Below are 27,812 nucleotides of genomic sequence, written 5' to 3'. Positions count from 1 at the left end.
GCCTATTCGCCAAGCTTCCAACACACTTCGGTGCTCCCCCCCTTGTATGGAACACTCACCAGAAAGCGGTGAAAATGGAGCCTTCCAGTATATCCACCAATCGACGGGTATAGGACTCACTGCTGGACATCACCTAGCTCCTTCCTCCTCCAAAATTCCTCCGTTCAAAGCACTGTGTCCTCCTCTGTGCAGTCTATCCTCCGTACAATGATCAGCCTCCTCCTCTGTATCCTCCGTACAGAGATCAGCCTCCGTACAAAGGATAGTGTGGTGGAAGCTTGGTGAATAGGCAAGACCCTTCACTCCCTTACCCTGGTTGATGGACTTCGCTTGATTAATCACTGTATGGACTATATGCCTTTTTATTGCATGAGTTGTTAAGGACTTTGGGTTTACACAACAGTTCTGTTTTCTAGCGCTGCTAGTGTTACAGTTTTATTTTACCAGTTTAAATATTCTACAACACCTTTGCTATTATCTGTTTCTGTATAGCAGCTGCTTTGAGACTTTGGGTCTGTAAAATATTGTTCCATCACAGTTGCCATTTACTTTATTCAGTGTTGTGCGCGGGGTGAGTTACTATATGAGACTGGTTCTTTTGTCTTACATATTTTGACTCTTTGTGTTTGCATATATATATATATATATTTGCAATTTTTTATTTAATTTAACTGTTTTTGTTGAACTATTTTAGGAACCGGCTGGAATACAAATGCAGAATTCAACACTCTCTTCTCCTCTGGTTCTAAGCCTGACATTTGGCACAACTTTGGATTTTAATTATATCTATGGGGTGATATCATTGGTTGGCTTTTTGATGATCATTTTATCCAACTTGACAATAATATCCACAGTATATTTAAACCAGAGTTTGCATGAGCCTATGTATGTTTTTATATCTGCCCTTTGTATCAATGGCCTTTATGGAAGCATCTCATTTTTCCCCAGCCTAATCGTAAACCTATTTTCAAAGACTCAAATCATTTCCTATGTAGCCTGCATAACACAAATATTTTGCATCTATTCCTATGGGTCATGTGAGATGATCCTGATGACAGTCATGGCGTATGACCGTTACATGTACATATGCAACCCGTTGAGGTATGCCACCATGATGAACCTAACAAAGGCATTTAGGATCATTATTGGCGTGTGGCTTTATTCTTTTATCTCCATCATTGTGCATACTATGCTGACAATGCGACTCCCTCTTTGTGACAATGTCATCCTGAAGATCTATTGTGATAACTGGTCGGTGGTGAGACTCTCCTGCATTGATACCACAGTCAACAACATTTATGGTCTGTTTCTAACTGTAAAAATGTTGGGGGTGATGCCGTTGCTGGTCATTTTATCCTACGTTAAAATTTTAACGGTTTGCGCAAAGTCAAAGTACAATGTTTTGAAAGCAATGCAGACCTGCTCTCCTCAACTGATATCTTTTGCAATTTTTGTTACTGACTGCCTCTTTGAGGTTATACTCTATCGCTTGGGGCCTACCCAAGTACCCTATGGACTTAGAGTAGGCATGTCATTACAGTGCCTGGTGGTGCCACCATTTGTAAATCCACTCCTTTATGGAATAAAGATGCAAGCAATAAAAGTGAAAATACTGCAGTCTTTTACTATGAAGAAAAGATATATGGAAAAACAAATTAATAGATCTTAAAAAAATGTTTTTTTTTCAAAAAAATCGACTATAGCCCTGGTTTAATCAGAGTATAAAGAAGAACCTAAACTAGAAGCTCTGCCCAAAAGAGGATAACAGAGGGCATTTATGCAGGCAAAAGAGGATAACAGAGGGCATTTATGCAGGCAAAAGAGGATAACAGAGGGCAAAGGACTAGTCACCAGTATTGCCCATGGTCCTGCAGTTGATCACTCCCCATTACTGACTTACTATAACTTGGTGTCAATGTGTCTGCCATCTTGGTAGAGGAAAGGCTTTGCTAAATCATGTCAGAGCCAGTTGAGGATTAAACTCTATGGAGACCCCTAGGCAGTCGAAACCTTGGGCCCCCCCCTCACAGGTTTCTGGAGGTTTCTCATGCCTGTGCTCTAGTGGGATAACATTGAACTAAGTAGTGTGCTCGTTGGTCGCTAGATGGAGATGAGAATCAATCACTACTGTACATTACACATACAAAGGTTGCATCAATATTTTTTCCAAACTGAAAGCTCAAAGAAGATGAGCTTTTAAGAGACAAACTGTAATGTGAGCCTGATCTCTATGGTTTATGTAACTATGTTGTTATTGCGTACATTACAATAAAACAGTATTTTTTCTTTAATCAATAGTTTTTGTTTCTTTGAGTTGATTAATTTTTTCTATCTATTGTAAACAATTTAACCTCTTGGCACTGACAGAACACATATACATGGCCTCTCGGAGGGTGGCCCTGTGTAAACAACTTACCATGCTGAGAGCAAGATACCTGCATGCTCCCAGCACAATGCTTGCGATCGGTAGCTTTCTGATCATGCGACTGCTGTAACAGCCCATTACAGTGGTCACATGACCCAAATGCCCATCTCCCGGCTATTACAACTCTTAAGGGCTGGGAGGCCGTCGGTTTCAAGAGGTTAAGAAAGCTTTTATGCAATTTTCTTTTAAGAAAGAAATCAATATTATTTTGATCATAGGCATGCACACTGGATGTGCCAGGTGTGCCTCTGCAAATCCTAATCATCCCGTGTGGTGCAGTCCCTATTTAGACCCCTGATATTTTACCAAAGCCCTCTTACGGTGCTCACAAAAAAAAACAATTATTAAAAAAATTAAGTTGTAAAAAATCATAAAAAATAACAATAAAACTACTTAGACAATGTGGGCTATGTGGGACTTTGAATGAGACACCGGCAGGTATGCCCAGCGTCTCCATCCCTGTATGGGAAAAAACAAATTGAAAAGGATTAAAGAGGTGCATGGAGGCCAGCCAGCCCCCAGTCTGATGTACTCACCCTCCAGTCTGCCACCAACCAAGTAGACCTGTCTCAATGTACATAAGGAACAGGGGTTTAGTTGACACGCATTTGCAAACGCATGTGTAAGCTGCAGAGCCACGACACGGCACCCTGTTTTATCTGCAGTCCCTAACACTTTTAAATGTAAGTGTCTCCACTCTGGGAGCACATGGTTGCTAATGGGTGGATAGGAAGCAGGTGGGAGGGAGCAGCCCAAACTTCCCCCACCCCACTTCCATCCACAACTGGTATGGTATCTCAATGCTCTAATAGCAATGTTCTTAAGATGGTACAAACTGAAAACGACCAGCTGAAAAGCATACACCTCCAATCCCTTGGCCGGATGCAGTGTAAAACACAGATTGGGACTTTATATGAGGCAATTTGCCTGTATTGCTCAGTGCCTCCATCCCTAATTTCATAAAATATTTGGAACTCTGCAGCTTACACATGCGTTTGCAAATGCGTGTCAACTAAACCCCTGTTCCTTATGTACATTGAGACAGGTCTACTTGGTTGGTGGCAGACTGGAGGGTGAGTACATCAGACTGGGGGCTGGCTGGCTTCCATGCACCTCTTTAATCCTTTTCAATTTGTTTTTTCCGATACAGGGATGGAGACGCTGGGCATACCTGCCGGTGTCTCATTCAAAGTCCCACATAGCCCACATTGTCTATGTAACTAGGGATGGAGGCACCTCGCCTACAGGCTGGTGCTTCATTTAAAGTCCCACCGTGCGATTTTCGTGCGTTTTTGGTGGATGCAGTCAAATTTGACCCCAGTTTTTTCATATACAGGGATGGAGACATTGCATGACCTGCTTGTCTCATGTAAAGTCCCAAATATTTTATGAAATTAGGGATGGAGGCACTGAGCTATACAGGCAAACTGCCTCATATAAAGCCCCAATCTGTGTTTTACACTGCATCCGCCAAGGGATTGGAGGTGTATCATTTCAGCTGGTCGTTTTCAGTTTGTACCATCTTAAGAACATTGCTATTAGAGCATTGAGATACCATACCAGTTGTGGATGGAAGTGAGGTGGGGGAAGTTTGGGCTGCTCCCTCCCACCTGCTTCCTATCCACCCATTAGCAACCATGTGCTCCCAGAGTAGAGACACTTACATTTAAAAGTGTTAGGGAGTGCAGATAAAACAGGGTGCCGTGTCATGGCTCTGCAGCTTACACATGCTTTGGAAATGTGTGTCAACTGTGTCAACTAAACCCCTGTTCCTTATGTACATTGAGACAGGTCTACTTGGTTGGTGGCAGACTGGAGGGTGAGTACATCAGACTGGGGGCTGGCTGGCTTCCATGCACCTCTTTAATCCTTTTCAATTTGTTTTTTAACAATAAAACTACTGACATCGTCCACTGCTCTACTGACACTGTCCACTGCCCTGCTGACACCAATCTCTGTCCTACTGACACTTTCCACTACTCTACTGACACCGTCAGGATAGTACACGTGCAGACACATGCATATGTGTTTGCACTTTGGGGTGCACACCCTAATGCAAAAGGCTGTACACACCTATGATTTTGATCATTTTGTCACAGGGCCCTTAAACTGGGTGGGGCCCATAAGCCTATTTGGTAATCCAGTACATGTCAGAGCTGCCTCCTGGTGACTGTAGGGTAATGATTAAGCAGTAGCAGGAGTAGTGGAGGAAATACAGATTCACAAAACAAAGCAGCAGCAGCAAGGAGATCCTTGCACTTAATTTCCTCATACTGTATACAGCTTTCTCTCCAGCAAGGAGAACAAGGAGCAGAAAAGTCATGACATCACCAAATGTCACTCCACTCCAAATGTGGTGGAAAAAGCAGTCTGGGACAGCAGTGCCATAGATTAGCCCACATTGCAGATATAAGGCTATTAGGCTCAAGGCTGTTTTTCATGAGAATTTCAGATGAAAGCTACATTTTTCACAGATCTACTTAGGCACAATTAACATTTCTGTACATTCACCAAGGGTAAAAATCGTTCACTTTTTTAGTTTGAGTCCACTTAAATGTTCCTTAAATATTTAGCAATCAGAGACAAATTAGGCCTTTGTGTTAAAAATTCCCTAGTGTCAGTGGGAGCAAAAAAGTTTGAAGTTGGTTGTAAGCTGGAGTAAAAAATGCCTCAGCATTGGTGGTCAGTGGGAGAAAAAATGTTGTCGTCAGTGGTCAGCAAGAGAGAAAATATACCTTGGTGTCAGCTGAAAATATGCCTCATCATTTGTGTCAGTGGGGGTATAGTACCCCAGCACTGGTGTCAATGGGAAAAAGATGCCCCTGTTGGTGTTATTTGTATTAGGAAAGCCCCAGAAGTGTATACATAGAATTTGCTTCTACTTTGGAGGCCTCACTACTGGAATTATGCGGGCACCATTGAGCAGAAGATCCCATTGAGTCAATGCCAGTTGCTGGAACACTCTGTTTTCTACAGAATTAGGTATTGTCACTCTGCATGCAAGGGAACTGGTGTCTTCACACCTTTCTTCAATGGCCAGTCTAGGGGTGTTGTTTTTGTTTGTTTTATTTTTGGAGAACTTAGATAGGGTTGAGGGAACTAGTTGGGATACTCCAAAAACAAAAACTATGTACACTTGAGGACTTAGGTATTCTTCAGGACAAGCTATATGAAAGTCTTTGCTTGTAGCAAACTGTAGACCTTAGCTTTAAGGTAGAGGTAGTAGTAGTTAACTTTGAGCAGAATCTCTTTAAGTAGATGACAACTGGACAAAGCTCCTCAGGACACCAGCCGCTGTCCCCTTTAAGTAGGCCCACAGCTAGCTTTCTCTAGCACCAGAGGGGTAGCAAAATCACAAAGGTCCCCAAGATCCCTCAAAGTGTCTGTACTCCCACAAGGTCCAAAGAACAGCTGGTTACCTCCTTCCAACTTCCAAGTGACACCTTATTCTAGTGATACCAGACTACATCTTCTGTGGACAGCCCCCCCTCAGTCAGCTCTCTGTACCTCCAGGGTCTTAGCATCCAGATCAGGTCACCAACAGCAGACATAGCAGCACAGCCTGGGAGGGAAGCCTGCCCTCCGGGCTGGATGATTCCTCTCCAGGAAAGGACCCTAAACTCAGTGTGAATACAGTCTCAGAATATATACAGCTTCCTGGCATGCCATCATAGCCTGCCTTTCAGGGATAGGCCAGGGCTGTATCATGCTGCCATCTGCATAGCTCCACACCTATCATCCAGAAACTTCTTAAGTTCTCTAGATGCAGAGGGAGCTACTAGACCAGACTGGCAGCAGCTGAGCACACTGAGCAGACCTGATTAGCAGATTGCAGCTTCACTGAGTACAATGAGCAAACTATACTTTTACCTGTAGCACCCTCCAGTGTGCTAGATAGAGTGTACATAGTTGTTACAGTAGGTAAATTGGCCTAGCTGAGAGCCAGGTCTGGGTTGAATCTGGGTCAGGGAGGCTGGATGACTCATTAAGCAGCACCTCTGGTAATTCCCCCTGCTCTCTGGAACCTTGGAGAAGTTCCAGACATAGAAGGCAGAGTTTAGGAGGAACTGCTTGAAGTATTCACGAGGGCCCCATCCAATCCCCAGCAGAAAAGGCTGGAAGGGGGCAAGCACCTTCTTAATACTCTTGGGTCATGCCAGCAGGCGCAGTCAGGTAGAAGATAGGGATGGAGGGCTGAGAAACCTGTTAGTGGCCCTGAGGGTGCCCCCTAGTCTGGGAGGATGACCTCGGCCCTGGGGTTTGGGTGCTGGATTGACCCTCTACAACACATAGAGGAATACTTGCCTTGATGCACGGGAGCAGGTGTGAGGACCACAGGAGAGAGAGTCAGCACATCTGGGAGATCTCCTGAGAGTCAGTCTGGGAGGACTGGTGAGTGTCAGTTCGGAGGACTGGGGAATGTCAGTCTGGAGGACTGGGAGCATCAGTCAGGAGGACTGAGGAGAAGTAGCCAGAAGGGCTAGTGAAAGAGGCTGTTGCAGCCAGGAGGGCTGGTGGGGCCTGAAGAAGTGGTGCTGGGATCAGTGACCACAGGAAGAGATGCAGTAAATGTGTTAGTGGTGTCACTATACATTCTATAAGTCTATGGGCTGCAGGTCCCTGCCTGTAAAGTACAGCCCGGAGCAAAAGAACAAAAGAAATAGGCGGAGGGATAGCATGACTTGGCCATCAGTGGAATTGTCTCTGAAAGGGTTAACATGTTAGGCAGTCTGGGGTTTGTCCTTCTATTGGTCAGGACAGCTAAGGGAGGGGCTGTTTAAGGGGGAAGTGAGCTCACTGTAGTCTTTCCCGCGATTGGTCAGGGCAGCTAAGGGAGGGGCTGTAGAAGGGGGGAAGTGAGCTCACTGTAGTCTTTCCCGGGCTTCAGTTCCAGCGTGGGTGAAGAAGCATTAGAAGCATTCGGATCGTCTGCTGCCGTCGGGTATTGTGCCCCCCCCCCGCTATTGCCCCGCACTGCCTGACCATCTCCCCGTGCCTCCTCCCCCTCCATACTGCTTTTAAGCCCCATGTCGGACGCTCGGTCCCTCGTGGAGCAGCTGCGGTCCATGGCTGAGTCCATGGGACAGGACTGGCTGCAGCAGCAGGTCTCCGGACTGCTTGCCCCGGCCACAGCGAATGCAGGGGGGAGACGTGCTTGGGGGACTCGTCCCCCGGAGCGCTTCAGCCCCCCCCTCCCTCTAGAGCTCAGCGCCGCTTTGGGAGCCCCTCGGAGGACCCTCCAGGCACGTCGGAACAGCGCTCTCCAGCTGTCTTCGGCGCTGGCACTGGGAGGAATCACCGTCATCGGCGGAGCTCTGCAGGTGGGGGCCGCAGCCACACTCTCTGGCCCCCCCCCCACCTGCGCGTCGTGGGCATCCGGAATATGCGGCTGCCTCCCCTGTGGATGCTCCGGCGGAGGGGGCAGCCCGGCGTGGGATGGTCAGTGCGGCGGGCTCCGGTCAGTCCGGTAGAGCGGCCGGAGGCCCCTCCCGCCCCAGGGCCTCTTCGTCATCTTGTCGGGATCTCGGTCAGGGCAGATCCCCTCCCCCCAGCACCAGCAGGAAGAGGAAATCGTGGGGGTCTGCCATGCGGTCGGGGGACTGCAGTCGCCTGAGCCGGGATGGTCGTCCGAGTCCGGGAGCGGTCGGTGCGGCCGTGCCAGACCTTTCTACCGCAGATGCCCTGCATGAATCATCCAGGTCCGAAGGCGAGCTGTCCAGCGCAGAGGAAGAGGCGGCGCCACGTCCAGCGGCAGCGATGGAGTCCGGTGACGCGGCTGTGGGGTCCGTTCCAAGTCAGCCCGGTGAGTACAATTTTGCTTCCTTGTTTTCTTCACAGAGTGTGCAGTCTTCTGGGGGGGTGAGTGGGGGGGTGGGGGCCCCCGGGGCGGGTCTAGTGGCGCCTTCTCCCGCTGTGAGTGGGTTCTCCTCGCCCCAGACAGCGGGCATGGCGTCTGCCGTGCCTGCTTCCGTCGCAGCGTTTCAGGAGCTGGTGGCGGGTTTGCGGGTTTTGGTACAAAGTTTGGACGCGGCTGCTCCTCCCGCAGCGTCGCCGGTGTCGGCTTGGGTGGCTGCTTCGCCTGGGGTTGGCCTGGCAGTAAATCAGGGGCAGGCTGCCCCCCCTGCTGTGGTTCTGTCGGGTGCGGCTCTGGCGGGGGGCGCGGTGGGTGAGCGGCCCGCGGCCGAGGCGTCTAAGGATGCTGGCAAGGGCGCGGATTCTGTGCGTTCGGCGGACTCCACCAAATGCGAAGTTTATGTTTGTTTTGAGGGTCCTTTGGGCGCCCATCTCAAACCGGAGGTGCGGGAAAAGATTTTGAAAGGGGACTATGTGGAGATTTTTACCCTTTTGCCCTTAGAGAAGTTTAATCTGGACCGGATTAAGCCTGAGGAGTCCCAGAAGGAGGATGAGGAAAAGCGCCGGTATCGCCTTATTCCGCAGACGTTTAGCAATTGGCTACAAGCGTTTGCCATTTTTGCTAGCGTGATTGGGGAGAAGCACCCCGAGAATTGTTCACCTTTATTCTGCTATCTTAATGCCATCGGCGAGGCCCACAGGGTGTATGGGGGTGTAGCTTGGTTGCGGTATGATGAGCAGTTCTGTCAGCGGAAGGCGGTGCGGCCGTCGTTGCGTTGGGATCATAAGGACATCGGTCTATGGATGAAACTTATGACCTCGGCGCGGGCCTCCTCTTCGTTTTTTCCAGGGGGGGCCGGGAGTCCGACCACCCCAGGACAGCCGGCCACAAAACGACGGGGTTGCTGTTGGCAGTTCAACGAGGCGTATGAGCGGCCCCTTTTCTGTCCCTCCTTTGCCTGATTTGGTGGTCTCCCCATTGGGGGTGGTCCCTAAGAAGGAGCCTAATAAGTTTCGGCTGATACACCACCTTTCTTTTCCGAAGGGTGGGTCGGTCAATGATGCCATTGCCCCAGAGTCATGCGCGGTTTCATATACCTCTTTCGATGCTGCGGTCTTCTGGGTCCGGCACTACGGCAGGGGTTCTCTGATGGCAAAGACTGATATTGAGTCAGCTTTTCGGCTATTGCCAGTTCATCCGTGCAGTTTTCATCTTTTGGGTTGTAGATGGTCTGGGGGTTTCTATGTGGATCGCTGTCTACCTATGGGGTGTTCCATTTCCTGCGCCTTGTTCGAGACCTTCAGTTCCTTTGTGGAATGGGTGGTCCGGGATGTGGCGGGGGTGAATTCGGTCATCCATTACTTGGACGACTTCCTGTGCGTTGGCCCACCTTCTCCTAAGCTCTGTGGTGTACTGCTGGCTACGGTTCTGCACATAGCGGAGCGTTTCGGTATTCCACTGGCGGCGGATAAGACGGAGGGCCCTCTCGCCGTCATGAAATTCTTGGGGATCATTATAGATTCCCAGGCCATGGAATGTCGCCTGCCGGAGGACAAGCTGTCGGCTCTCAAGGATGAGGTGCGGGTCGTTGCCGGTAAGCGTAAGGTACAGCTTCGCGAATTGCAATCGCTCCTGGGCAAGCTGAATTTCGCTTGCCGCATTATGCCGATGGGCCGGGTTTTTTGTCGCCGGCTCTCTTCTGCCATGGCTGGGATACAGTCCCCCGGGCACTTTATTCGTTTGACGGGGGAGCACGCAGCTGACCAGAGGGTGTGGCAGGTTTTCCTGTACACGTTCAATGGGCGGTCGTTGTGGATGGACGGGCCGGTCAGCAACAGTGATATTGATCTTTTCACCGACGCGGCCGGGTCGGCCGGGTATGGTGCATACTTCGGGGGGTGTTGGAGTGCGGAACGATGGCCGGAAGACTGGCGGGGGGCAGGTTTTTTTGCGCAATCTGGTCCTCCTGGAATTGTTTCCGGTTCTAGTTGCCATTGAGTTGTGGGGGGGGGTTGTTTCGTGACAAGAAAGTCCGTCTCCACTGCAATAATTTGGGGGTTGTCCAAGTCATCAATACTCTGTCTGGGTCTTCTCCGCCGGTGGTGCGGCTCCTGCGTCATCTGGTATTGCGTTGTCTGCAATTGAATGTCTTTCTGTATGCTGTGCATCTCCCGGGGGTGAAAAACACTTTGGCTGATGCATTGTCTCGTTTTCAGTTGGACAGGTTCCGGGAGTTGGCACCCAGAGCGGAGCGACACGGCACCCCTTGTCCACGACGGCTTTGGAAGATTGCATTGGCATCGCCTCCGGGTTGATTCGCGGCTCCTTGAGTGGGTCCACGTGGTCTGCTTACACCAAGGTTTGGCGGGAGTGGGGGGCCATGTTACTTGAGGCAGGGGTGGATATGCTCGGGACAGAGGTCAGGAATCTTTTGATCTATTTTATCTGCTTGAATTTCACGGCGGGGGTGTCGGTTTCTGCGGTCAATCGTAAACTATCGGCTATTGCTTTTCTGTGTAAGTTGAGGGGTGTTGCGGACTTTACCAAATATTTTTTGGTTCGGCAGGCGCTGAGGGGTTATCGGCGGGGTGCCCCAAAGCTTGACGGGCGCCGGCCGATCACGTTTGAGCTCCTGCAGACGTTGTTCGCCCAGGTGGGCGGGGTGTGTTTCTCCAGTTTTGAAGTCCTTTTGTTCCGGGTCGCCTTTGCGCTGGCCTTTTACGGGGCTCTTAGGGTGAGCGAGCTCGTCAGCTCCTCTAGGGTGGCACAAGGGGGATTACAGATGGCGGATGTTCACAGCGATGGTTCTTCCGTGGTTTTGATTATCCGCTGTTCAAAGACGGACCAAGTCGGCAGAGGCGCATCCGTGCGTCTTGGCCACATATGAGGCTCGCCCATTTGTCCGGTTTCGGCGTTTTTCGAATATCTTAGGGTTCTACCGGCTGGGTCCGGTTCTTTCCTGGTGCACGCGGACGGGTCGGCCCTGTCCACTTTTCAATTTGTTTCGGTGATGCGCCGTTGTCTTACGGCCGCAGGCTTGCAGGCACTGCAATATTCTTCCCACTCATTCCGCATCGGGGCTGCTACAGAAGCTGCTCGGTGGGGTTTGGATGAGTCTGTTTTACGGCGTATTGGTAGGTGGGAGTCAAACAGATTCAAGCTTTATGTCCGCCCCCATTTGGTGTAACCACGGTTCTTGCGGGGTTTCTTTTTTGCTTGTTATTTGCTTAATATGCTTGTTTTGCCCCCTTTTTTCCTTTCTCTGGCGCTGTTTCGTAGTGTTATCGTTGATCTGTTTTCGTTTCAGGTGCGGTGGCCCTCGTGTGGATTTTGGGACACTCTTTTGTCTATTGGGGGACCAGACGGGCGGATGTTCGGCCGCAAGGGCGACAGCTTGGTATCCCTCGGTCTGAGGCTACCGTCCGGTGGATCGGCGTTCCAGGCATGTTGTGGGGCAGGGTGCTTCCAGAGGTACACAGGGTATCCCGGTTGGACAGGGCCCCGGACGTTTTAGTCATCCACGCCGGCGGCAACGATATGGGTGTTAGGTCTTGCCGCCACCTGATTCGGGACGTCAAGTTTGACATTCTCCGGCTACGCATGGAGTTCCCGGACACGGTGGTGGTATGGTCGGACATTGTGGGCCGCGCGTCTTGGCGTCAGGCCCGGTCCGTGGAAAAGTTGAACAAAGCCCGGGTGAAGGTCAATAAAGAGGTTGCCAGGTTCCTCGTGCGTAACGGGGGGTTCGTGGTCAGACACAGGGAGTTGGAGGTTGATACATGGCGGTATTTGCGCAGTGATGGGGTGCACCTCAATGCGGTGGGCATAGATCTTTGGGCCCTGGGTCTGCAGGAGGGGATACAGAGAGCGTTAGGTTTTTGGCGGGGCACAATGGTGTGAGGTTTCCCACCTTGTGCTGTGGCGGTTGGGGGTCTTTGGAGGTGTGTCTGGTAAAACCTGCTGTACTTAGCAGCTGAGGGACCCATCTAAGGTATGGAGTCACCTGGGGAATGCCATGTTAATAGATGGGTTAACTGGTATTTTAAATTGGGAGGTATCTGCTGTGTGTTGAGGTCGTCCCCGAGCCGGTGCTGCGGCTGGGGACAGTTAAGAGTTACACAGATACACAAAATGGTACTTGGTATTTGGGGCCTCCAAAGATCGGCAACCTTATGTGATCTTTTATTTGAATATTTTGGTTCCAGTTTTAAGGAACGTGTTATATATATTTTGTTATTGGTTAATAAATGGCCACGTTGGCCAATTTTACTCCAATAAAGGTGTCCGTGTATTTATTGCAGGAAGTTCATTGAAAGGGTTTGGGATTCGAGATAAGGGTTATGGTAAGTGTCCAAATTTCATCTGGGGTGCCTTAGTCAAGTACAGACCGGAGCAAAAGAACAAAAGAAATAGGCGGAGGGATAGCATGACTTGGCCATCAGTGGAATTGTCTCTGAAAGGGTTAACATGTTAGGCAGTCTGGGGTTTGTCCTTCTATTGGTCAGGGCAGCTAAGGGAGGGGCTGTTGTTTAAGGGGGGAAGTGAGCTCACTGTAGTCTTTCCCGCGATTGGTCAGGGCAGCTAAGGGAGGGGCTGTAGAAGGGGGGAAGTGAGCTCACTGTAGTCTTTCCCGGGCTTCAGTTCCAGCGTGGGTGAAGAAGCATTCCCGCCCGCCCGCCCCTACATTGGGATGTCTGTTTCATGTGTTTATGTGCTGATTTTCGGTTGGGGGTCTTTGGAGGTGTGTCTGGTAAAACCTGCTGTACTTAGCAGCTGAGGGACCCATCTAAGGTATGGAGTCACCTGGGGAATGCCATGTTAATAGATGGGTTAACTGGTATTTTAAATTGGGAGGTATCTGCTGTGTGTTGAGGTCATCCCCGAGCTCAACACACTGCGGCTGGGGACAGTTAAGAGTTACACAGATACACAAAATGGTACTTGGTATTTGGGGCCTCCAAAGATCGGCAACCTTATGTGATCTTTTATTTGAATATTTTGGTTCCAGTTTTAAGGAACGTGTTATATATATTTTGTTATTGGTTAATAAATGGCCACGTTGGCCAATTTTACTCCAATAAAGGTGGCCGTGTATTTATTGCAGGAAGTTCATTGAAAGGGTTTGGGATTCGAGATAAGGGTTATGGAAAGTGTCCAAATTTCATCTGGGGTGCCTTAGTCATGGGCTACAGATTTTTACATAGTGATACCACTGGTAATTCTGCAAGCAAGTGAAGTGCTGGAGGAAGGAAAAGAGCTGTATATAGGACTGTATAGGAGTTATACCTGAAGATGTTTCAAAGTCAAGTAGGCATCCCATAATATCCTTACTCCCCATCCAAGTTTTATACCCTCAATAAAATTAGAAAAACTAAGTAATAGACTGTTTTCTGACTCCGGAAAATTGTAGAAATACAGTATGCCTGGCCGTGCTGGGTGAATAATCCCAATTCACCAGTGACTCCTAGGTAGGATGTGCTACATACCTAACCTGCACAGACACACTGGCGACAGTGTGGCAACTAAATTTACCTATCAAAACACAAACTAGATTCTATCTACCTAAACCTAGCACCCAACTAGGGGGGTGCTACAGTTACAGTAAAAAGAGTACATTCAGCAGGTGGCTTTGACCATTGGCAAAAGCCTCCTGAATGATGGGGCAGGTGTAGCATAGATAAATAGCTCAGTACACATTTTAAAGGTCAGGAGAATCGCTATCTGACCAAACATACTGCATTTGCAGCACTTGTTCATGCTTGGCAAGCTACCCTTGCGCTTCCTGTTCCTAGAAGATGATTGGAACATGGTTGAGTCATAATTCTAACAACATGGGATGCTATTTTGCATCCAGAGCCTATATGTATCAAGGCATTTTGTGTGAGTACACTACAAATACAGGCTTAGTGGAGAAAAATCAATGACTTCCAATATAGCAGCGTGGACCCATTAGTTGTATGATGGAGTTGAATTCCACCAAATTGTAAGCAAGCAACCGGACAGACCATGCATGAAGATATTTTGGTTTATTTACACATCCTGCCGGGGGGACAGGGTGATAGGTGCAAGAAACAGAGCAAAGGTACTGATAATACTACAACATACAAATACATTGGTAACTCCCACTCATACTTTTCCGACCTTGTGATAACAGTTCAGGTAAGACCCTTTTCTGTTCATCAATGACTGAGCCCTATGCGCAAAGCTAGCTCCATAAAGATGTAACAGGAATAAGTGTTACTAGGATATGCAGGACTCCTTTTTAACCAAAAGATGGTAGCAACAAAGGTGCTTGTTGTTTGCGATTGACTCTGAACTACAGAACGCGGGGAAATGTAGTTTAGGCAGTCATCAGAGTCATTGACAATGCTGGGACAGAACTACTGTAGATGCCGGGTGTACCTGAGAGTAGGAGGAGCTGACTGGGGAAGGGGGGGGGGATAAAATGAAAAGCCGGGGAAGCCAGGGGGAGGAGTTGGGGAGAGCGCCAACTAGAGAGCGGCTGCAAAGGGAGAGGTGCTGTGTTGTGTCTCGCTGGGGAAAGAATAAGGTAGCGAGTTGTGTGCATGTTGAGCACTGCAACACTGTGACCCAGGCAGCTGGACTGAGGTAGACTTTGTCATGCTATTGGATTTCCAGTCTATGAAGCAAGATGCCACTGTGCAGGCCTGCTAGAGGAGCCATGCAGGTTAATCACACCAAGCTACTTGTTATCCTTCCTGCCACACAGTTAAAGGCCAACGAAAAGAAGAAAAAGCCAATCGCTGCAGGATTCCAAGGGTTCCAGAAAGAGAGAGCAATAGGAGGGTTGCAGACCCACACTTAAGCTGAACCTTTGACAGTGTTATAACTCACTTGCAAGAAACTTTGAGGTTTAATTTACTAATCACCATCATTCTGTTTGCTGCTGTTATTGAACTAGGCCCAACATGCCCAATCTATTTGTTCTTTCATCCAACCATTGCAATTGTACCTAAGCATCAATCCTTATTACTTAGTACAACTCACTGGGTGTAGTACTTTAACTACTCAAACCATAGACATACCACATCCCTGCATGTCAACGTCTTCAAGGGCCCCAACTTAGCCAGCAGAAAAATTACATTAAGGACTATGACCACATGATTTTGTTCTGAAGGCAGATTTGTGTTGGTCCCTTATCCATAACCTCAGGCCTAAACTTGGCCCCTTTGCCGGGAAAGCTCTCAAGTTACGTAGCCTAAACCCTGTTGATACGGGATTGTTGTCACTTGTCACAGTTCATCTCACAAGGAGAGCTACAGTTACACTGTTGGGGCCACAGTATATGTTGGAGTTAAAAATCACTGCAAGAAACCCTGTGAATCTAACTGTGTATTCATTTTTATGCTCTATGTTGGTTGACTTGCAAATACATCCTGCTGTTTTCCATTGAGTTTTAAGTCCAATTCTTTTGTGCTCATTATTACAGCTTTAAGAAAGATATACCAGTGGTGTCAGAGAAGTTGAGGACTCAAACTAGGACCCAAATCAACCAGAGGCTCATGCTGGAGTAGCTATACAAAGACCTAGCTTGATGAGTATGATGTTGAGGAACTTGAGTGACCTACACAAAGCCCTGACCTTAACCTACTGAACACCTTTGGGATGAATTGGAATGCTGATTCCAAGCCAGGTCTTTTCATACATTAGTACCTAACCTCACAAATGCTCTTTTGTCTGAATGGGCACAAATTCCCACAGACATCCTTTAAAATCCTGTGGAAAGACTTGGTGTGGAGGCTGTTAAATGACCATTGGAATGGGATGTCCAACAAGCTAATATAAGGGTGATGGGCAGGTGTCCACAAAATATGTTAATGATTATAACAGTTTTAATGATTAGGTTTACATTTGATTTATAAACATTATATTACAAAATAGCTTGAATATAATTTATATTTGTCATATCATTTTTTTTAGCAAACATGGAAACACACTTTAAATTCAGTTGAGCAATGGTGGCTTGGGAACTATTTACTAGAAGGAGGCCCCTAGGTGAGCATATGCTATTTCCCTTAAGATTTCCTTTTAAAGAAGTAGATAAAAATAGGCAACATAAGATTCTGTTTTCACTCTCATTAAACACCTTAACAATACAGCTCCTTGATTGGTCCAGAGGGTAATTACTGACTGTATAAATAAGAAGGTGACAGTAAGTAGACTAGAGAAAATTCTTTGTAACATTTGAGTAAGTATTTATCATTATTATCACCATACTATGCTTGCGATCATTTTCTAAGATTTCAGTTTTTAGAACAGTATGTAACTAGCAAATGCATTATAGGGCCAAAAAATAGGTGAACGCCCCATCATATTTATTAAATGGTTGTTTCCACTGAAGGATACTATTAATGCTATACTATACAAAGACATTTTAGACAATTTTGAGCTAACAGTTTGAGGAAAGTCCTTTGCACAAAGCCAGCTTCAAAAATACATGGTTTAGTGAGCTTGGTGTGGAAGAAATAAAGTGTTCTGCACATAGCCTTGACCTCAACCCTACTGAACATCTCTGAAATGAATTGGAATGCTAATGCAAAACCAGGTGTATCTACAGACACCATCCAAAATCTTGTGGAAAGCCTTCCCAAAAGAAAGGAGAATGTTAAAGCCGCAAAGTCAGTGGGGTAGGGCAAGTCCATATTAATGTCTATAGTTATGGAAAGTGATGTCATATAGGTAATGTTCATATAGGTGTAATGGTTGGGGGTCCACAAACCTAGAGCAGTAGGTATGTAGATCAGTAGCTCTGCATTTTCCTTCACTGGCTGTTCAAGATTCTCAATATTCTTCTTTGGATTATTTTTCATTTGTGCAGAAGCATTCAGTGGTGATGGAGGCTTGAGTATCTCAGCTCTTTTTTGAAGGTACAGCTTTACTTTAGATAATCAGTTTTAGAGCCAGAGTGACTTTAAATATATATTTCCCACTCTCTGTGGAAAGGCTGCCCTGCAATCTACTTATTTGTTATTTTATATCTATAATGTGACTTTTTCCAACTTCATCTAAAACATTAAAGCCCACCTCCGGGAAATCTAAAAATTCTCCCTTGCAGTAAAGCTGCCCCAACACTGTAAGAATTAACTTCATGGTTAGTCTAGAGAACAGGTAAAAGTCGTTTTCTTGCATGACCCTCCACTCTTCATACTCTGACAGTGCACTGTCCCTTGACATCCTCATGTCCAGTGTAGGGCATTTTTTTTTTTTTTTTTGGTGAAGGATGCGGGCATGTGTAGGGCATTTTGATGACATCAGATGACCTTGCCAGAGCATACGGTAAAAGAAAATGCAGGGAGCAGTCTACCAGCACAGAGAAGCTTGCAGGAGCGAAGGATCTGGTAAGTAAATCTGCTTTTACTAATCCCCTAGACAGAAATGAGCAGTTGACCCTGGCAGTGCAGGTGCAATTCCACTGCACAGGATAATTTTCAGGTTTCCTGAAGTTCAACTTTAATATTCAACATGCTCAACAGAATTTAGCAGATATAAAAGTACACATTCATAGATTTTAAGTATAGCTTAATTTGTTTGTTTGGAATAAGAGTTTCATTATAAGACTCCTAAAATTTACTTTTGCTTCGTACACCACATTGCACAATTATTTTCCACATCCTAGCCTTCCTATATTTTACTCCCTACCTGTTCCAGTGATCCGTCCTGCCTGATCTCCTGCAACGCTGATCATCGGCTCAGTGTGCAACTGGAACAGGATGGAGGGCTGGAATGCACGTGGACTGCAGCCGCGGGCATCTGACGTCACCGGAAACCGGTTACACATTGAGCTGGCGATTGGCATTGCAGGAGACCAGGCAGGATGGATCACTCTCAGCAGCATTTCAGCAAGCACAGATACTTACCTCACACGATTCCCTGAAGTCCCTTACTTCACTTACCCAGATGTAAGTGCTTTTATTCATTGTTTTATTAAATGTTACACAGTTTTACTTAAGAATCTCCTCTGCTTCTGTCTTTTACATGTCTCTGGAGTGTGCTTCTACTTCCCTTTAAGAGGCTTGATCTAAGTTTTTAACTGTGTCCCACCACTGCAGGATCATCATCTGCTGTTCCATAGTAAAGACTTTTCTCTTCCCCTATTGATCACCACCCATTGTTCACCCATTGACTACCTACCCTTAGTATGATGGTCCCCCCTCATCATTAGTGATTGACAGCTTGCGCCAGTATAATTCCATTGTTTGCCAAAATAATGTCATACATAGATGGAGGTGGAGAGGAGTGGCTTTTTCAGCTAAATACACATTCCTGTCTGAATGCTTGAGCTAAGAGTAGAAGTCTCTTGCTGAATATTAGCAATCTCTAGTAACTCTTGCAGTGAGCCAACAGCCTCTAATAGTATTTTGCAGCATATTTCAGGACTACTAGTAGTAATCTCTATCAGCAGTTCTCTTCTTTTAGTAGTCTCTTGCAACACATACCTGGCCTCTAGTAGTCACTTTCAGTATGTTGACCTCCTGTAGTAGTTCCTTTCAGTATGCTGTTCTCCTGTAGTGTCTTCGCCCCCATGCTCCAGCATTCTAAGGTCCTTCTCCCCCATGCTGCGGTATTCTAATGTCCTTCTCCCCCATGTTCCAGCATTCTAAGGTCCTTCTTTTCCAGGCTCCGGCATTCTAAGGTCCTTCTTTTCCAGGCTCCGGCATTCTAAGGTCCTTCTCCCCATGCTCCAACATTCTAAGGTCCTTCTCCCCCAGGCTCCAGCATTCTAAGGTCCTTCTCCCCCATGCTTCAGCATTCAAAGGTCCTTCTCCCCCAGGCTCCAGCATTCTAAGGTCCTTCTCCCCCGTGCTTCAGCATTCTAAGGTCCTTCTCCCCCATGCTCCAGCATTCTAAGATCCTTCTACCCCATGCTTCAGCATTCTAAGGTCCTTCTCCCCCATGCTTCAGCGTTCTAAGGTCCTTCTCCCCCATGCTTCAGAATTCTAAGGTCCTTCTCCCCCATGTTCCAGCATTCTAAGGTCCTTCTTTTCCAGGCTCCGGCATTCTAAGGTCCTTCTTTTCCAGGCTCCGGCATTCTAAGGTCCTTCTCCCCATGCTCCAACATTCTAAGGTCCTTCTCCCCCAGGCTCCAGCATTCTAAGGTCCTTCTCCCCCATGCTTCAGCATTCAAAGGTCCTTCTCCCCCAGGCTCCAGCATTCTAAGGTCCTTCTCCCCCGTGCTTCAGCATTCTAAGGTCCTTCTCCCCCATGCTCCAGCATTCTAAGATCCTTCTACCCCATGCTTCAGCATTCTAAGGTCCTTCTCCCCCATGCTTCAGCGTTCTAAGGTCCTTCTCCCCCATGCTTCAGAATTCTAAGGTCCTTCTCCCCCATGTTCCAGCATTCTAAGGTCCTTCTCCCCCATGTTCCTGCATTCTAAGGTCCTTCTCCCCCATGCTCCAGCTTTCTTAGGCCCTTCTCTCCCATGTTCCAGCATTCTAAGGACCTTCTCCCCCATGTTCAAGCATTCTAAGGACCTTCTCCCACATGCTCCAGCATTCTAAGGCCCTTCTCTCCCATGCTCCAGTGGGCTAAGGTCCTGATGTCATCATCAAGACCAATGCAGAAGGTTTTATTCAGCTTGCTGTAATTCCTCTGCAAATTAAAAGTCACTCTACTGAGTAAGTTCAGCATTGGAAGCTAATTAGGCTTTACTGAACTCAACAGAGCTGTCAGTCCAATGCAGGAAGCTTGCTGACAAGAAGTTGGGGAGACCCTTAAATAATGCTCTATTACTTTAACTGCAGTGGGAAAATTTGAGGTCAAACATCTGGCTCTACTGTCTGGAGGGGAAACTTGATTGCAAGTGTTTTTTTATTTTATAGGAGGTAAAACAACTTTCACAAATTTGCAAGATTACCTCTTTTGCTATGAGGTTGCACAGTGTAAATTTTGTCCTGCTTTTGGGAAAATAAATGAATCTTTTGTGAATGTTTCCAGGAGACTTTGTAAGGAGTAGAGGGTTTAGAGCAACAGACAATGACCATGGTTTTGATGAATTGGACAGTACACACAAATATTAAGCCACACCCTTTCAGGCCATTTTAGTGTAGCCACACCCAGTTATCATAACACTGCATTCGTTTGAATAACACTTGTGTGTGTTTTTTTTTTGTTAGGGATCTTACCCCTAGATATACTTTATACTATGTAAGCAATTTTTCTATTTTTGTATAATGATACATGTATGCAATTTTTAATTACATTTTATTGACTCATGTTAGGAACCGGCTGGATTACAAATGCAGAATTTAACACTTTCTTCTCCTCTGGTGCTAAGCCTGACATTTGGCACAATTTCAGATTTTAATTATGTCTATGGGGTGATATCATTGGTTGGCTTTTTGATGATCATTTTTTCCAACTTGACAATAATATCCACAGTATATTTAAACCAGAGTTTGCATGAGCCCATGTATGTTTTTATATCTGCTCTCTGTACCAACGGTCTTTATGGAAGCATCTCATTTTTCCCCAGCCTAATCGTAAACCTGTTCTCTAAGACTCAAATCATTTCCTATGCAGCCTGTATAATGCAAATCTTTTGCATCTATTCCTATGTGTCCTGTGAGATGATCCTGATGACAGTCATGGCGTATGACCGTTACATGTACATATGCAACCCGTTGAGCTATGCCACCATGATGAACCTAACGAAGGCATTTAAGATAATTATTGGCGTGTGGCTTTATTCTTTTATCTCCATCACTGTGCATACTATGCTGACAGTGCGACTCCCTCTTTGTGACAATGTCATCCTGAAGATCTATTGTGATAACTGGTCGGTGGTGAGACTCTCCTGCATTGATACCACAGTCAACAACATTTATGGTCTGTTTATTACTGTAAAACTATTTGGGGTGATGCCGTTGCTGGTCATTTTATCCTACATTCAAATTTTAAAGGTTTGTGCAAAGTCAAAGGAGAATCTTTTGAAAGCAATGCAGACCTGCTCTCCTCAACTGATATCTTTTGCGATTTTTGTTACGGACTGCCTCTTTGAGGTTATACTCTATCGCTTGGGGCCTACCCAAGTACCCTATGGACTTAGAGTAGCCATGTTGTTACAGAGCCTGGTGGTGCCACCATTTGTAAATCCACTCCTTTATGGAATAAAGATGCAAGCAATAAAAGTGAAAATACTGCAGTCTTTTACTATGAAGAAAAGATAAATAGACAAACAAAATCCATAGCTCTTAAAAAACAGAATCATTTTCAAAAATATCTACTACAGCCCACGTTTAATCAGAGTATAAAAAGAACATAAACTCTAGAAGCTCTGCCCAAAAAAGGCAAACAGAGGGCAAAGGACTAATCACCAGTATTGCCTATAGTCCACCTGCAGCTGATCACTACCCATTACAGACTTACCATGACTTGGTGTCAACGTGTCTGCCATCTTGATAGAGGAAAGGCTTTGCTAGGTCTCGTCAGAGTCAGTTGCGGATTAAAGTCTATGGAGGTCCCTAGGCAGTCGAAACCTTGGGACCCCCCTCACAGGTTTCTGGAGGTTTCTCAAGTGCGTGCTCGTTGGTCTCTAGATGGCGATGAGAATCAATTACTACTGTAAATTACATGTACATAGATTGCATTAAAATTATTTACAAATTGACATCTCAAAGAAGATGAGCTTTTAAATGACAAACTGCAATGTGAGCCTGATGTCTGTGGTTTAAGTACTTATGTTGTTATTGGGTACATTACATTAATACAGTATATTCTCTATAGAGTCTTTAACCTATAGTTTTTGTTTCTTTGAGTTGATTCATTTTTTCTATCTTTTCTAAACAATTTAACCTCTTGGCACTGACAGGGTGCATATATGTGGCCTCTCGGGAGGTGGACCTTAACGCCAAGTGGCCGCATATAGGTGGCCCTGTGTAAACAATTTACCGTGGTGAGAGCGTGCTACCTGCATGATCCCAGCATGGTAGCCGGCAGAGATTGGTAAGCTCCCGATGCATACTTGAGATTAGGAGCTTTCCAATCATGTAACTGCTGTAACAGCCAATTAACTTTAGGCAGTAGCAGGAGTGGTGGAGGAAATAAAGATTCACAAAGCAGCAGCAGGGAGATCCTTGCACTTCAGTTCCTCTGGTACAGCTTCCTCTCCAGTAAGGAGAACAGGGAGCAGCAAAGTAATGACATCACCAAATCTCACTCCACTCCAAATGTGGTGGAAATAGCAGTCTGGGACAGCAGTGTCTTAGATGATCTCACATTGCAGAAATAAAAATATAAGGCTCAAGGCAGTTTTTCATAAGCGTAGCACTACCCATGTAGGGCTGCTGGTGATTGTGGTCCATCTCCCTCCCTGCACAGCCAGTCACACAAAATTCCAAACACACTGAGTCAATAAGAAGTCCTTGCACTTTTTTTTTTTTGTTTTATTATGGAAATTAAACTTGGATGTGGGTAGGGTACATATGTGGATGCCCACATGATTGAAGAAGTGAACAGAGGGACTGAACTACATATACCATCAGTATATGCAACCTCTTCTTTTCTCCTCCAGCACATACACATTTTGCAGACTATTACTCCCGAGACCAACTAGCACTGTGGTTGGGGCCAGACACTGGCTCAGCCAGGCCCAAAGCAAATGCCCTTTGCGGGAAGAGACCGCAGGCCCCTATGGTGCAGCAAAAAAATTATAGTAGTTCTTGGTGCTAAGCTGTCTCACATGTGACTACTGCTCCCAGTACCACCTCCTAAGGCCCTGTCAGTCCCCCTGGCTGTAGCTACCTCTTTCCACTGCCCGTGCTACCACAGTGCTCCTGGCTGGCTCTGCACCCATCCAAGACTGCTCCATCCCAGTCCTCTCAGTCCTCCTGACTGTGTGTCACTCACCAGCCCCCCTAGCTGTTCCTGTTGCTCCTGGAGACTTTCTCGGCAGTGCTCTCCCACTGTCCTCTACTTGCTCCCATGCCTCCTGTCCAGGACCCCTCTGTGTGCTTTTGTGGGTCCTGTCTGCACCAGAGCCCAGGCCCAAGGTCACCCCCTCCTCCCCCAGACTGGGGAGCTTCCCCAAAGGCCACTGACAGCCTAACACCCCATCTCCAGCTTCCACCCAAACACAACCCTCCCCAGTTGGACTGACCCTGAGTATTTGAGGGGGCCTGCCCCCTGCCAATCCAATTTAGGGATTAGTCAGGACCCTCAGAATGATCCAGGCCGCTCCACCTTACTTCCCCTCCCATCTTTCTAGAAGATTCCAGTACATTCTAGAAAAGGGGGGGTCTCAGTGATGCTGCCTGTGAGTCATCCAGCCCTCCCTGGATCTCTGCCCAACCCAAGAAAAACAGACAGGATTGGCTGCCAGCCAAGCCTGCATACATTTGCCTGTACTAGAAAGAAAAAAAAAAATATTTACACTTCTAGGACAAGAGGGTGGTACGGGAGATTTGAAGAATTAAAAGAGCTACATTTTTCAGGGATCTACTTTTTATCTTAATGCATTCTTTACATTAAGATGTAAAAAAATCTTCTGGGTGTAGAAGTCCCCTCCCTTCCTCAGCACCTCCTAACATTTACTTGAGGTCCTTCTCTGTCCTCAGCTATCCCGAGACTCTCCCTCCCGATTGGCTAGATCAATCAAAGTCAGTTAGCCAATCAGGAGAGAGAGGGGGCGGGACCGAATGGCAGCTCTGTGTCTGAATGGACATACGGAGCTACAGCTCGGCTCAGGTGCCCCCATAGCAAGCTGCTTGCTGTAGGATCACTCAAAGAGAGAGGGGGGCCAGGAGCAACAACGAGGGACACGAGAAGAGGAGGATATGGGCTGCCCTGTGCAAAACCAACTGCACAGAGCAGGTAATTATGGCATGTTTGTTGTAAAAAAAAAACGAGACTTTGCAATCAACTTAACATTTCTCTACATTCATCAAGGGGTAAAAAGTCCACTTAAATGTTCTTTAAATATTTAGTAATTAGAGACAAATTAGGCCTTGTGTTAAAAATTCCCCAGTGTTCAGTGGGAGCAAAAACATGTTTGAAGTTGGTTGTAAGTGTAAGTAAAAGAAGCCTCAGCATTGGTGGTCAGTGGCAGAAAAAAAATTGTTGTCAGGGTCAGCAAGAGAAAAAAAAATACCCCGGTGTCAGCTGAAATAATGCCTCATCATCTGTGTCAGAGGGGGATAGTACCCCAGCATTGGTGTCAATGTAAAAAAGATGCCCTTGCTGGTGTTATTTGTATTAGGAAAGCCCCATAATTTACCTTGGATGCCTTACTACTGGAACAATGCAAACGCTGTTGAGCAGAAGATCAATGTGAGGTGCTGGAATCCAGAATTAGACACTCATTGCCATTCTGCATACAAGGGAATCAGTGTGTAACGAGAAAGTCAAACAGTTCTATGTCTCCAAACTGCTGTGGGCTTGAAAGCACAGCAAGAAGTTTAGGGACCCCAAACTGCTGAACTTTCCATGTTGTGTATATGTTGCATTCCCTACAAAGCTGAACACTGCTCTTTGCAGTCCATTCAAATCACTGGGAATTGTTCTAGGAGAGTTTGCAGAGTATTATCAACTTAAATGAACAGGCACAATTTTTCTATTATAGATAATACCTCAGTGTTAGCTTCCTAACTGAAGCTTATTGAACTTCTACTTCTATTTGCACACCATGGTGATCAAATGCCTTTGGAAATCTTTCCAAAGATTTTCCCTCTGCACTTCAAGTACTTAGGAACCCAAACCTGCTCTTCAAATGCCTAGGTACAGCTTCTTCTCCAGCAAGGAAAAAAGGAAGCATCACGGTTGTAATATCACCAAATCTTACTCCAAATCTGATCGGACTAGTAGTCAGAAGCAACAGTGCCTTAGATAATCTTACATTGCAGATATAAAGCCATTGGCCTCAAGGCACAGGAAGCACACTGCTGTTTTTCATGAGAATTTGAGACCTTAAAAAGAAACTGTCACTTTCCTTTTAAGGTTTATGTAGTGTAGGAGCCGCAGGAATACTGTTCGAGTCCCCCCACAATCTTCGCCCCGCTGCCAGGCACACAGGCTCATTCATACGTTTCTTCAATGACCAGCTTAGGGGTGATGTTTTTATTTTTGGAGAACTTGGGTAAGGTTGAGGGATTTAGGACAAGCTATATGAAAGTCTGTGCTTGTAACAAACAGTAGACTTCAGCTTTAAAGGGTAACTCCACTTTCGAGGAGAAAATAAATAGAAAATAAAGAAAAAAATATGTAGCATATACAATTGCGACACAAATCATATTGTAATTAAATGTTATTAAAACTTTTCAGGGTAACGAGTAATCTATCTGATTACTCGTCCTCTCCCTGTAACGCCGTTGCCGCTACTTTCGGCTGCGTTACCGCAATTACATCTACCGCCACTAGATGGCAGTAGATGTAATTGTATTCCCCCTCTCCTCTATGACCGCTGTCCGCGGGTACTGGAGAGAGAAGAGGAGGAGACTCAGTCGAGTGAGTCACGCCACGAGTTGGACAGCACAGCAGCAGCACAGCGCGCCAGGAGTCCGGGCGGCGAGTCGGCGATCCGACCCAGCCATTGCCGCCCAGTGCGCCCACAGTGCCACTACTTCACTGTTGTGGCAATATATATAAAACAACCAGTGGCAGTTACAAAAATATATAGTCCAGGACTCCACCACCACCACAGGGCACTGGGCAGCAGGAAGTCCACCACCACCAGTCCACCAACGGTCAGCCAGCCCAGAAGAGGAGAGAGGCCCAGACAGGCAGGCCTGAGGCCTGCAGGAGGACAGAGCCAGAGGGACCCGGACAACAGTGTGCCAGCCAGTGCCTGCCAGGCCACACCACCAGCAAGCAGGGCCGGTGCTAGTCCTCACAATTCCAGCCCCCCTCAGTTTACACAATCCCCCTCCTCCTCAGTCTTCACAATCCCCCCCCCCCCCCAAGAACGCACAGCCCCCCTCAGTTTACACAATCCCCCTCCTCCCAGTCTTCACAATCCCCCCCCCCAGAATGCACAGCCCTCCCTCAGTTTACACAATCCCCCTCCTCCCTAGTACTCACAATCCCCCCCCTAGAATGCACAGCCCCCCCCAGTTTACACAATCCCCCTCCTTCCTAGTCCTCACAATCCCCTCCCCAAATGAACAGCCCCCCTCAGTTTACACAATCCCCCTCCTCCCTAGTCCTCACAATCCCCCCCCTCCAGAATGCACAGCACCCCTCAGTTTACACAATCCCCCTCCTCCCTAGTCCTCAGAGTTCCCCCCCCCCAGAATGCACAGCCCCCCTCCTCCCTAGTCTTCACAATTCCACCCCCCCGCAAGAATGCACAGCCCCGCTCCTCCCTAGTCCTCACAATTCCACCCCCCAGAATGCACAGCCCCCCTCAATTTACACAATCCCCCTCCTCCCTAATCCTCACAACCCCCCCCCCCCCAGAATGCACAGCCCCCCTCAGTTTACACAATCCCCCTCCTCCCTAGTCCTCAGAATTCCCCCCCCCAGAATGCACAGCCCCCCTCCTCCTTAGTCTTTACAATTCCACCCCCCCCCCCCCGCAAGAATGCACAGCCCCCCTCCTCCCTAGTTCTCACAATTCCACCCCCCCAGAATGCACAGCCCCCCTCAGTTTACACAATCTCCCTCCTCCCTAGTCCTCACAATCCCCCCCCAGAATGCACAGCCCCCCTCAGTATACACAACCCCCCCCAGTCCTCACAGTTCCCCCCTCCCAGAATGCACAGCCCCCCTCAATTTACACAAACCCCCTCCTCCCTAGTCCTCACAATCCCCTCCTCCAGAATGCACAGCCCCCCTCAGTTTACACAATCCCCCTCCTTCCTAGTCCTCACAATTCCCCCACCCCAGAATGCACAGCCCCCCTCAGTTTACACAATCCCCATCCTCCCTAGTCCTCACAATCCCCCCCCCCGAATGCACAGCCCCCCTCCTCCCTAGTCCTCACAATTCCACCCCCCCAGAATGCACAGCCCCCCTCAGTTTACACAATCCCCCTCCTCCCAGGTCCTCACAATCCCCCCCCCCACAGAATGCACAGCCCCCCTCAGTTTACACAATCCCCATCCTCCCTAGTCCTCACAATCCCCCCCCCAGAATGCACAGCCCCCCTCCTCCCTAGTCCTCACAATTCCACCCCCCCCCCCCCAGAATGCACAGCCCCCCTCCTCCCTAGTCCTCACAATTCCACCCCCCCAGAATGCACAGCCCCCCTCAGTTTACACAATCCCCCTCCTCCCCAGTCTTCACTGTAAGGAATGACAAGGGAAAGAAGAGTAGCAGGGGGAGATAGGGGAAGGGGGGTGGTGCAGAGTGTAGATAGTTCACAAATTAAGTTTCCCCCCTCAGGCTGGTCTCCACAGGTAGGCTGAGCACAGACGCACAGTGCCTGTAGGAGGCTGGAGTGTAGGCGGGGTTTGGCTAGAAACAAATGGGAGGAGTGTCAGATTAAACAGGCAGCCGAGTGTGAGGGAGGAGCTAGAAAGACAGTGGGCGGCGACAGGACAGGACGGGCGGCAGACTCCCAGGAAAGCTAGCTTTCTCTGC

At 47.5% G+C, this 27,812-nt stretch overlaps 3 protein-coding genes across 3 annotated transcripts; all 3 read left to right on the top strand.

Annotated features, from left to right (window-relative positions):
* Positions 1 to 712: 712 nt before the first annotated feature.
* On the top strand, positions 713 to 1,669 carry LOC309546776 (olfactory receptor 1500-like; the record flags this gene model as incomplete). The annotated part of the gene is made up of 1 exon (XM_082246466.1): positions 713 to 1,669. One exon carries the CDS (start codon positions 713 to 715, stop codon positions 1,667 to 1,669), a length of 957 nt encoding a protein of 318 aa, XP_082102592.1.
* Positions 1,670 to 9,542: 7,873 nt separating this feature from the next.
* On the top strand, positions 9,543 to 15,814 carry LOC309546775 (uncharacterized protein; the record flags this gene model as incomplete). Its single annotated transcript, XM_082246465.1, has 3 exons — positions 9,543 to 9,873; positions 11,587 to 12,148; positions 15,730 to 15,814. 3 exons carry the CDS (start codon positions 9,543 to 9,545, stop codon positions 15,812 to 15,814), a joined length of 978 nt encoding a protein of 325 aa, XP_082102591.1.
* Positions 15,815 to 20,536: 4,722 nt separating this feature from the next.
* LOC309547842 (olfactory receptor 51I2-like) lies at positions 20,537 to 21,466 on the top strand (the record flags this gene model as incomplete). The annotated part of the gene is made up of 1 exon (XM_082247847.1): positions 20,537 to 21,466. The coding sequence occupies one exon, from the start codon at positions 20,537 to 20,539 to the stop codon at positions 21,464 to 21,466; it is 930 nt and encodes a 309-aa protein (XP_082103973.1).
* Positions 21,467 to 27,812: the final 6,346 nt, after the last annotated feature.

Source organism: Pelophylax lessonae (genome assembly GCF_965119305.1).
Source record: "Pelophylax lessonae genome assembly, chromosome: 2".
In the NCBI taxonomy this organism is placed as follows: Eukaryota; Metazoa; Chordata; class Amphibia; order Anura; family Ranidae; genus Pelophylax; species Pelophylax lessonae.
The sequence above is the reverse complement of the archived record's forward strand: the minus strand, read 5'-3'. Positions and strand labels throughout refer to the sequence as shown.